General features: G+C 42.1%; 1 protein-coding gene across 6 annotated transcripts in view; it reads right to left on the bottom strand.

Annotated features, from left to right (window-relative positions):
• Ccpg1 (cell cycle progression 1) overlaps positions 1-12,199 on the bottom strand; it is a 31,792-nt gene that overhangs the window by 10,586 nt on the left and 9,007 nt on the right. For 5 of the 6 annotated variants that reach the window (XM_028771316.1, XM_028771319.1, XM_028771315.1 and 2 more), the window contains 5 exons: positions 9,053-9,121; positions 6,661-6,781; positions 6,258-6,334; positions 4,388-4,589; positions 102-353 (listed from right to left, as the gene is read on the bottom strand). In XM_028771316.1, coding sequence (XP_028627149.1) covers positions 102-353; positions 4,388-4,589; positions 6,258-6,334; positions 6,661-6,781; positions 9,053-9,112 — 712 coding nt within the window. In that variant the 5' untranslated portion in view covers positions 9,113-9,121. Of the gene's footprint in view, positions 1-101; positions 354-4,387; positions 4,590-6,257; positions 6,335-6,660; positions 6,782-9,052; positions 9,122-12,199 lie in introns of those variants that run through there. The other variant, XM_028771321.1, reaches the window with a different exon arrangement.

The following is a 12,199-nucleotide window of genomic DNA, read 5'->3' as shown; positions in this document are numbered from 1 at the left end:
TATAGGTACAGGTCACAGTACCTAATACTGAACTTTTCATACTATCTTGTCTTGCTGCTATATACTAGTGGCTTCTGTACAAGGTGTTTCCAAACACTCACCATAGAAATGTCCAAATCCCATGCTGACAGCAATCACCAAGGCCAGGATAACACATCTGTTGAGCCCACCACTAAAGTGGTGTTTACTTGGCTCCTTGGAGGGCTCATCCTCTGGCTCAGCGAGTGGATGCTCCTCAGACTCTGAGATAGAAACGGTCTTCTTCCTGTTGCGGCGGCGTCTAGGAGCAGGGCTGGGCTCGAGGCTGGTGTCATCGCTACTGGATTCCTCATCACTAGGCTGAGATGAAAAGACTAGTTTAAAAAGAAAAATGTTGATATTTAAGTATACATTCTCAGAAAAGCCTTGCCAGTAAATATGACAATATTCAATGCTAGCCTTACATGCCCTTTAACATGAGAAAGCCAAAAAGAGAAACATAAACAAGAAAACGCTGTTCATTTACCAACACCAGACCAAACCCAGGCAGAAACAAATACTTCGGTTAAGGAAAAAAGAAACCCTATCTTTTCGTTCAATTTCATAGCTACTTGAGGGGACAGAAAGTGTGAAATACTTCCTGGTCTCTTACAACACGTCTTCCAGGTCCCTACCCACTGTGCAGGTCCAGAGCATCACCATTCACATGGTTCCTATGAGCCCTTCCCTTCCACTGCCACTCTTACCAGAAGGCTGTGGGCTGCACCCTCTAGTAATTATGCCAGCCTGAGGAAGCGACACAACAGCTCTCCCCCATGCTAAGGTGCAGTCTGTGCTGCTCCTTCACAGGAAGAAACAAACACTGCACAAAAGCATCTCCAGTCCAGGAACAATCCCTTGGAGATATTACTCGCAGCATTTGCACGTCACTCTTTAATTCCATTCCATAGCTTAATGAATTATTGAGAAGAACACTTGGTAATAATCTCTATAGGCCAGTTAGAAGTAAAGAGGAGATGTGAACTTGAATTTAACACAGATCTCCAAAACAGCACACACTCATGCAACCAAAAATGCAAGTCTTTTAGAAAACATGCTGTCCATGCCACAGGAAAGCTGGTGTCTACATCAGGCATTGCTTTCTAAAGATCAAGCGTGGAGAATGTAGTCCATGGTCACATGTCAACAGAGACACCATCAATACTAAAATGAACACATATCCTAATGCTTAGTGACATGGGAACCACTGAGAGGTCACTGTGTCGTGACCTCATACTCCTCATGCCCTGCATGTGTCTGGTTATTCTTGATCACTAGTTTCCCCAGGATGCCATTGCCTCAGCTGTGAGATACGTTTCTTAGATAAAGAGAAAGAGGAAGACTTAAACCAAGCATCACATGATATAAAGGCATCCAGCTCACGGCTGGGATATTGAACTAATACTTTCTGACAGAAGGACAGTAAGTGAATATAAAAGCAAACTTTTCTCCAAACCTCTTAAAAATGTCTCCAAACCTACAATGCATATTGCCTTCATATTTATGTACAAACCACCCCATAGATATTAATAGTCATCAACTGCCTAATGCTTCTATCTTTAACTTATATATGTAATGGTGAAAATATCTGGATTTCTAAATTTTCTGTACAGCATAATTTGGCCCACAGTCTAAGCAGCAAGCAATGCAGAGGCATGCAGTAAGCCTAGCCAGCCTGTTTATGATCTTTTGGATCAAGACTGCAGAGCACTCAGCCTTTCAATAGTAAATGTGACTAGCCCAGCTCAGGAAGCCGCTCAGCTCAGCGTCCGTCACGCCACCTTGGAGAGCGAGCTGGCTAGGAACACGGAGTCTCAGCTGATCATCCCATCCCCTTATGCATTCAGAGATCTTCCACAGCTTCTCCCACCACCTTTCTTTTGTGAATAAATAGGAAAGAAGATGTGTAAGCTTCATTATAAATAGTAAAGGAAAGAAACTAAAAATACAACTTTTACCAGTTAACACTGTTATCTCTGTAAGATTAAAATCCAATGACGTCTCTCTAGAAACATACACAGCATGAACTTCACTACAGCAGTTCGCCTTTGGGGTGGGAGGGTGGACCAATAGAAGGCAGGAGTTTTCTTAAACCATAATGTCTGGCTGTGTAGCTTTTTCAGTGTGGCTCAAAACTTAATCTTTTTTTTTTAAATTGGATGTTTTATTTACATCCCCCCCCCCCCGCCACCCAGGAAAATTTAATCATTTTTAAACATTGTCTTTATATAAGCAATTTTTTTGTTGTTGTTTTGTTTTTTTGTTTTTCGAGACAGGGTTTCTCTGTGTAGCCTTGGCTGTCCTGGAACTCACTCTGTAGACCAGGCTGGCCTCAAACTTGGGAGGCCTCTGCCTCCCAAGTGCTGGGATTAAAGGCGTGTGCCACCACTGCCCAGCATTTTTGGTTTTTTTTGTTTTGTTTTGTTTTGTTTTGTTGTTGTTTTGGTTTTTTTGGTTTTATACAAGCAATTTTGATGGGATGGATTGCAAAAGGTTAAAAAATATGCTTAAATTGGGCATGGCCACACACACCTGATCCCAGCACTCAAGAAACAGAGACAAATCAATCTCTATGAATTTGAGGCCAACCTGGTCTATAGCAAATTCCAGGCCAGCAAAGGATACATCAAATTACCCCCCACCCTCTGTCTGTCTCTGTCTTTCTCTGCTCTGTCTTTTTCTCTCTGTCTCTGTCTCTCTCTCTCTCTCTCTCTCTCTCTCTCTCTCTCTCTCTCTCTAATATTTCTGTTAATTAATTCTGAAACATTCTTAGATCTTTCAAAGAGGAGATCAAGCCAGAATCCTGGGCTTTTGGGTGCAATTCCCATCAACAATGTGTGCTGATCTTTCATTGCTCCCTTCGGCTGCACTCCTTCCTGAGTTCATGCTTCTTAAGCCAGAGGCAGACAATTTAAATGGATAAGTATATCAAAATGAAGAAAACTGAACATGATGGAATTATAAAACTCAAAAGGAACCTGACTGCACCTGAGTGTGGGAAGGCCTTGACCTCTGGGTACTTACTGAATTCCAAGGTCAACTGTACCAACTTTTTGTAAATACAGTCACGCATCTGTATCTCAGCTCAACAAAGGATGGACTAAAAATATTCAGAAGACATTCCTTCTGCTCTGAACATATACAGACTTCTTATTACCATTCTCCAACAACTTACACAGTACTCATGTGTCAGACACGAGTGTTATGTGGAGACAAAGGATGTGGGTGTTTTGTGACATAATCCCAGCTGAAGCAGGCAGACTGTCACAAATCCAAGGTTAGTCAAGGCTACACAGTAAGGTCCAGGACAATGTGAACTCAAGAGATACTATCCCAGAGCAAACCAACAAAAAAGCCAAGAAACACAAAGTGGCATCTTATTACCTTAAATTGAAATGAGAAATACTGTTTGATTCTGACTGCCAAATGTATACAAGTTATTAAAAGAATGGAAAAATGTAAGGAGCGAATCCCAACTATAATATTCTTGGCTTTTCATCAGATTGGGAAAAGAGTAAAACAGCAGTTCTAAATGGAGTCACAGGACTCCACACGCCATCTTTAAATTATCACTGTGAGTTAAGTAATAACTGAGTTAGCTTCAGACTTCTCCTTTAACGTTTTCCAGGAACTTTATGTCTAAGTATTTTGTATCACATTGAAAGATACTACATACTCAGAAGTCAGAGGTTAAGAATTGTAGAAGAGGCTGAGTGGTGGCAGCACAGGTCTTTAATCCCAGCACTCAAGAGGCAGATGTAGGCAGATCTCTGAGTTCAAGGTCAGCCTGGTCTTCAGAGCAAGTTCCAGGGCAGCCAGGGATACACAGAGAAACCCCACCTTGAAAAAGAATGTGGAAGTTGGGAATGGTGGCACATGCATGTAGAACTGCTGCCAAGACTGAGGCAAAGCCTGCACTACACAGTGAGTATAATAAAAACAGCCAGAGTCACAGAGCTCTGCTATACCTCAATCAATCAATCAGATATTAAAAGACAAATGCACCTTTTGAGGACTTGAGACTTTAATAAAATGAATGAAGCAGACTGCTCACTTAGCATGTGCAGTATCTGGGGTTCAGTCCCCTAAAAACAGACACACACACACACACACACACACACACACACACAGGGGCACACACACACAGCCACCGGGGGGGGGGGGGCGGGAGGCGGCGAAGGGGGGCGGGGGGAGGGGGGGGAAGGTGTCAGAGAAAGAACACTGAGCTTCCATAAGGCCAGGAAACCACTGTAACAAATTTGATCAAGATTTTGAGTTTCAGAGCAATGTTTTACAAGCTGTGAGCTGGAGTTAGAGAACAAGCCATTAAGTAAGCTGTCAGAGGCTCCCTCCTGCAACAGCTCCATACCGGGCTCAGGCTGGCAGAAGGTGTACTGGCTGCTGGAGGAAGAACCCATGTTAAGGTCATCTGAGCTGGGGGCTTCTTGAATATTTGTAGCTTCCTGGATCCCCATTTCTTCCAGCTTAGGTGGTTCAAGTGTAACAATATCCGAATCATCACTAGTAGTTCCGAAATAGACATTGTCTTCAGGAGAAGTTGCTTCCTCCACCTACAAAATCAAATTTTGCAGGCAGTAAGCTCAGTAATTTTAGTCTTAAATTTTCACCATTCAAAATATATAACACCTAGTTTCATTCTTTTTGTGTTTGCTCCCCTTCCCTTTTCTTTTCAAAACTGGGGATGGAGCCTAGGGTCTTGTGCATACAGTGCTTCAGGTCTACCATTGGACACCTCCCCTAGCCCTTAAAGACATGATTTCTATCCAACAGTAAAGGATTATGCAATCACAGGTTCACTTTCTTTAGGCTGGAGACCTCAAGGCCATCCATAATGCTACGAATTAGATGAGTGACTCCTCCCACTGTGCTTCAGAAGCTGAAGAGACTGCCCAGCCCTACTATGCCCATAGGACACCAAGAATTCACTTACTTCAGCAGTGCCGAGTTTGTTGGCACAGAGTATTACCTCCAGGGAGTATGTGACAGACTAATTCAACAGCTAGACTATGTACTACAGTCTGAATATGTCCCTAAAATCCACTAAAACTTGGGCTAGCACCTGCCTTCAATCTCAGCACTCAGGTACCTCAGTAGTTGGAGGCCAGCCTGGTCTACATACTGAGTTCCAGGACAGCCAAAGCTATGTAGAAAGACCCTGAAAACAAAACAAAACAAAAACCAAAATCCCAACCACAACCATGAAAACTCAAAGAGCTCTGCGGAGATGAGGAGGGTGCCGTTTGAGAGGCACACAGCACAGTGCCATTTGGCCATTTCCTTCCTCTGTCATCCAAGGACATTGCATTTTTTTTCCCTACAGAGAATGTGGCAAAAAGGTACAATGCACACACACCAAACTAGTTATTAGCACCTTCTTCTTAGACTTCCCAGCCTCCAAAAATAAACTATTTTTAATAACTTACTTGACAGCAAGACCTCTCCAGCCGCTGAACCACCTCATCAACACTAAAGATTTATTTACTTTTGTATCTGGTTAAATTTATGCACATGTCTATCTGTGCAGAGGCCACAAGAGGGCATCAGATCCATAGAGCTGATGTTACAAGTGTTTGCAGGACACCCAGCTTATTCCATGTGTGCTGAGATCTGAACTAAGGTCCTTATGATTGAGTAACAGGTATCCGTAGCCACTGAGCCATCTCTCCAGGCCCTTCTAGAAAAAAATTATTCTTTATGTCACCCATTCTCAGCAGGAAGGGACTAAAATACCATGGAAAGATTATGCAGCCAAGTATAATATATAACCCAAGTATAACCCTAACCCTTCTTTTATTCAGAAGACAGCCGCAACAGACAATATTTAACTTGTTATCAAATGTAAAAGCTAACCTTCATTTTAGACATTCACTCAGTAAATTCTAAATTCAACAATAAAGTCTACTTCCAAAAATAATCACAATGTAGATTAAAAGACTAGTTTAAACTATTCTTAAAATGGTTAAATAGATTAAACTAACAGATAAGCTAGCTAAATCAGAACAGTTACTCATCTTCTAGTCAGTCAGGGCTGTGAGGGTGACCTGGGTAGACTCTTGCTTAGAGTTCTGTTCTGAAACCCAAAAGAAATTTGCTTTAACCTTAAAACTGACTGATTATTTTCACTAGATTTTCTTATAATTTAAGTAGAAAAAGAATGCTTAGCTATAAACAGGAAGACAGTGCTTATCAAACATCCATAGAACAGAATAAAAGTTTACCTCAATTGCTGACTCAGTTTCTCTCATTGATGACAACATGGTTTCTCCCACTGATGACATGCTGTTTGCGCGGCTTTCTGGTATAAAACCAAAATTGATATCATTATTTCTTTTATTGAAAACACTTTAATTGTGTAGCCTACATATCATCAGTCCCTCTGCTCTTGCTAACAAATTTAATTACTTGTAAGTGTGAAGGGACAATTTCACACAGGGAATGTAACTCATTACAAGCTCTCAGGTGTCAGCAGACTTCTAGCTATTCTCAGACACTTGCTGGCAGGTTTTCAACTTAAACAAGTCCACTGTACATCTGGGATAAGACCATTCCAATGGCAATCAAGGATGATACCCCCATCTCCAGAAGAAAAACAAAACAAAACAAAAAGGGAAGTTAACTTACCTCCACCTCCATGCTCCACATAAAGAACTTGCAGCACCTCTTGTTCTAATGAGGAACATTCTAGAGTCAGTTCACAGTTGTCACTGGCTGTGGCAGAATTCACGATCTCTATGTCAGAACCCTAGAGGAAGGTGGTAATTATTAATTTAGCTACTGCCTCCCTAAGGCTGGATTTGACTCATGATATGTAGAAAGTTCCTGATGCTGCCACACTGTAAACAATATCTATCCTGACTGGCTTTGTTCAACTCCGTCTATACAGGCCTGCAGGAGGAAAACTGCAATATAGAGCCATAGACTTCAAGTCAGTGTCAGGTGAGCACAGGGTGAGTGTTCGATCTGATGAGACTAAAAGCCAGACCCTGAGTCCTAACTGTCTGCACTATGGGCTCAGTAGTTAAGAGCAGTTGTGTTTCCAGGACCCAGGTTTGATTCCCAGTATCCACATGATGGATGGCTCACAACTGAACTCCAATCCCTTCACCCTGTTTTAGCATTCTCAGGCCCTGCACACACGTGGTATGTGAGGCCAGAGGACAACTTGGGAGAGTGGGCTTTCTCCTTCTACCATGTGAGTTCCAAGGATCCGCCTCAGGAAGTCAGGCTTGCACAGCACTGAGCCATCTCACTGACCTCCTATTTTGATTGATGCTGTTTTGTAAAACACATGACTAACAAACTGTTCTAAACCTTTAATTATTTATTTATTTTAATAATTATTTCTGTACACCATGTATACATCAAGCAGCAGTTATGGTAAATGCCCATAACACAAGCACTTGGGAGATGGGGCAGAAGACTTCCATTTGGAGGGCAGCATGGGTTACATAATGAATTTAAGCCCACACTGGGCTACATTGGGAACCTGTCTCAAAATCAATCAATCACTCAATCAATCAATCAAATCACATGAAGTAGGAAACACAAAATCCTAAATACAAACAAGAAACTTTTGATCAGCTACTCAAACTCTAAATAAGCAAGGTTGGCCTGATGCTATGGTTTCTGTTCCTATGACTTTTCTGTATTGAAAACAATCAGCAAAGTGAGAAAATGCATCAGCATGTATAACGTTCTAGTTACACCATACACTGTATGTGCATAGTTCCTCACTACGAAACTGGTTTCAAGTTCAAAGCAGCCTGAACCATGTAGTAGGCTACATCCCAGCCACGACTGTACCCTGTCTCCAAAAACAAAATGAAGGTTGATGGGGCTGGAGAAATGGCTCAGTGGTTTAGGACACTGGTTGCTCTTCCAGAGACCCAGGTTCAGTTCCCAGCACGTATATGGTGGTTCACAAACATCTGTACCTCCAGTCCCAGATAATCTGACACTATCCTCAACAACAAAGAAGACAACCAGATACATGCCTTTATTCCAGTTGTTCAGAAAGCGAGGCAGAAGAATCCAAAGTTGGAGGTAAAGCCTGTGCTGTGTGGTAATTTGGATAGAGGCTATCCTAGTTACACCGTAAGACACTGATCTTCCCTCCCTACACACACCCAAAAAAGACATGAAAAAGAAAAGTGCCACAAAGAAGGTCTTTAAAAATTACAAAAGAAGAAGAATGTAGTTGTACCAGACACCACCTGACAAATAACTTTGAGTTCAGCTCCTCAAAGTTAAGGAAGTTAGCTAGAATAATGTAGAAGATTCCTTATATGGTTTTAAGAAGTACCCAAAATCCTGGATGCTATTCTCTGGGGAAGTTCACACTTACTCTTGATTATGAAAAACTGCTGTCCTCCACACATGTAAATCTAAAACATATTTTTTTTTCTCTTATTAAGTTCTGCACTTCATTAAAAGAAGGGGAGTGGGGGTGGAGATGGTTCATGCCTCTAATCCCTACCTGGGAGGCTGAGGCAGGAGGGCTGCCTTGAGTTTTAGGCCAGCCTACGTTTCAGAAAGAGATTTTCTCAAAAACAAAACAAAAGCCAGCTATACTAGCACGCACCTATAATTCCAGCTCTTGGAAGAACTGCTGTGAATGTGAGGCCAGTTCTGGCCAGCCATGGCTACTCAGTGAGACTTTAATATCTCAAAACAATCAAAAACCCCACACCCTGGGTATGCTGACACAAGTCTATCAGCCCAGCCTGAGGAGGCAGAGGCAGGAGGATTCCAAGTTCAGGAAGATCAGCGTGAGCTGCACACTGACTCCAAGACCAGCGAGAGCAACTTATTAAGACCCTATATCAAAGTTTTGTTTGCTTTAAAAAAAAAAAAAAAGACTAGGGCTGTATGTAGCTCAATGGTATTTAGCAGCCAAATTTAATATGGGTAGAAAAACAGCCAACTATAAACAAAGGAAGGTATGCTTACCGAGAAAACTCCAACCTTCATAAAGTAGTTTCTGTCACTGCTAACAACGTATCGGAGAACATACCTCATGATTGATGACAGTCCAGCCACAAGATGAGTCACTGTCACTGGAACTTTCAGACATTTTTCAGGTCTATAATACAAGAACATACAATGAAACATGGAACACACTTTAAAACATCTGTAAAAGCTCTATCACACAGCATAAAACCTCCAGGTGAAACTAAGACAACCCCACAGGTTTTCCACACTGACCATACGACTGTACACCTATAAGAATAAACCAAATCGTTAAGCTGTGGGAACCCTCCTGAGCTAAGGCAACCTGCCCAGCTGTGCTGCTGCAACCAACTGAAGTTATATCTGAAAGCAAAGCATACCTAGGATACTCCTGGCAGATGGAAATTGGGACCAGATAGCACAGTGAAAATCTACTTTCAACCAGCAGTGAGCTGTGAAAAGCCCAAAAGGCCAAGCTCAGAAACATGCAAGTTTTAAAGTAACTATTATCAATATTTCGATTGGTTTTATAAAGGGTGGTTCCAAACCTAAGACACTGAAAATGACCTCGTTTTGTCCTGAAGCAGCATCTTGCTCAGTGCTGCCTGGTCTCTCTTCCATCTGGAAAGCCTTTACATTGTTACCCACACTAGCTAGCCCAGGCTACCCTTGAGATTATCCACCTCTTTAACTAGTTTCTGGCCGTGCACAGACACTATCAAAGTGTTAGATCTAACCTGAAAGTTGTGGTTCCAACACAACTGTATCCAGGGGCTGTGACACAACTCAGCTGGTAGCATGCCTAGATGGGTTTGATTTCCAGCACCATGTGACCTAAACATGCTGGCACCCATCTGTAATCCTAGCATTTGAGGTAGAGTCAGAAGGATCAGAAGTTCAAGGTCATTCTTGGCTACACAGTAGTAAGTTCCAGGCCAACCTGGTATTCAAGACACTCTTAAGAAGTTGCCCCACCCTCTGTTCTGCTCTAAGAATAGCTAGTCTGCAATGACCTTCCCAAGGCTCCTGGACAGCAGTGCATGGCGCCTTTCAACACTAAGAAAGCCAAGGTGGGAGGGCTTCCAACTGTAAGGCAGCCTACGATATCGACAGCAAGTACATGTGGGATGGGGGCGGGGGAGATGAAAGGCAGAAGGGAGAGAAGGAACCAGGTAGGCTCTCTTAAGCATCAGACTCCATAAATTCTGTTGGTTTTAGCCTGTAACACCAGCACTTGGGCTCTACAGTATGAATTTGTCTCAAAATAACAAAAACCATGTTCTGCAAGGGTAACTCAAGGGCTTCCGGGCATAGTTGTGCATGCCTTTAATCCCAGTATTTAGGAGGCAAAGGAAACTGTGAGTTCAAAGCTAGCCTAGTCTACATAGTGAGTTCCAGGACAGCCAAAACTACACATTGAGATCCTGTCTTGGAAAACAAAAAAGAGTAACACAACACTATTAACATTCCTCACTAACCAAAACAGACAAGTTACCTGGTATGATGATGCCCTACATTGTCCCTAATAAGCTACATTTTACTATGAAGAAGGCAGGGTTTCACTTCCTTATCTTCTAGAATTAGACATGAATGAGAAGAATGGGGCACTATTATCTCACAATCCTGTGATTCTAAGTAGACCACAGACTGAGGTAAAAGCCAAGTGCTGCTGGGCTGTCCATGAATCCACTTGGATGGCCGTCCAGAATCTGACTGGAATCAGGCCTGTAATCCCAGCTATCCACGAGGCCAAGACAGAAGAACAAGAAGCTTAAGGATATCTTAATAATCTATAATCTATAATTAAGCTATAATCTGAGTAACTTTATGGGTTTTTTTCCTTTTAAAATTTCTCTTTAAGTATTTTTGCATGTGTATGTGTATTGTGCCTGCACGTATGTGCATCACATGCAGACTTGGTGCCCATATAAGTCAAAAGGTGTTGGATTTCCTAGAACTGAGTTACAATGGTTGAGAGTCACAATGTGGGTGCTGGGAAACAAACTGGGGTCCCCTCCATGGGCAGCAAGAGCTCTCAACCACTGAGCAATCTCTCTAGCTCCTCCTCTTTAAGACTTCCATACATTACAAGCTAATATAGATGAGGTTTAGTGGCTGTGATATAATTTAGTGGTACAGCAACTGATTCATTACATTCAACCCAATTCAGTTTTAGCATTCAAAACAAATTTTGGGGGGGTCGGAAAGTAGCTGAGACATTTCTCACTGTATAGCCACAGTTAGCCTAAATCGTGCTATATAAACTAAACTAGCCTAGAATTTGAGACTTTCCTGCATCAGCTGTCCCAGTACTGAGGCTATGTTACTTCTAACTCTTAATTACAGTTGTGTTAATTCTAGGTATTCTTTGTGCTTATGTATGTTCATGAGTACTCATGTCTGTATGTGTCCCTGCATGCATGTACACACATGAAGATGCCAGAGAACAACAGTGGCAATCATTCCTTGTTTTTTTTAAGACGGCTTCTCTAGATAGTCATGCATACCTTTAATCACAGCACTCAGAAGGGAGAGGCAGATGGATCTCTTTGAGTTTGAAGCCAGCCTGGTCTACCTAAGCTGAGTTTCAGAACAGTCAGGGCTACAAAGTGAGCTTTTGTCTCAAAAGGAATATGCCAAATAGGCCAAGTAGGCTAGGCTGACTGACTAGCTAGCTTCAAAGAGCTGTCTGACTTATAAACAAACATGTGCTACCAATGCCACTTTCTTATGTCGAATCTGGGTACCAAACTCAGGCCCTCATGCTTGCCTGACAAGTACTTTAGTGACTGAGTTCTTCTCCAGCCCCTATGTTTGTTGTTTTGGAGACAGAGCCTTGCTATGTAGCCCAGGCTGGCCTCAAACTCATAATCCACCTTTCTTCATTTCCCAATTCTGGGATGGCACTGACGTAGACATTTCACTTTTTCATTTTATTTGATAAAATTACTGCAGGGGTTTTAAAGGTAGATTATATAAAATGAAGCTGGTTTATTTTTTTTTATTGAGAAAAAAATGAATGCTTTGAAGGCTAACATGATTGCATGTATACTTTATTTTCATCAAGTGTTTGAGCCCAGACTCAAGGCTAGCCTAGCAGCCTAACAGAACCTAGTCTTCCTTACCCTGAGAAACAGCCAAGCATGGTGGCTAGGCCTGTTGTTACCAGCTCTGCTCCCCAACCAGAAATGAAAAGACAGACTATGAGACC

This window comes from Grammomys surdaster, unplaced genomic scaffold (assembly GCF_004785775.1).
Source record: "Grammomys surdaster isolate TR1022 unplaced genomic scaffold, NIH_TR_1.0 206, whole genome shotgun sequence".
Classification (NCBI taxonomy): Eukaryota; Metazoa; Chordata; class Mammalia; order Rodentia; family Muridae; genus Grammomys; species Grammomys surdaster.
The sequence above is the reverse complement of the archived record's forward strand: the minus strand, read 5'-3'. Positions and strand labels throughout refer to the sequence as shown.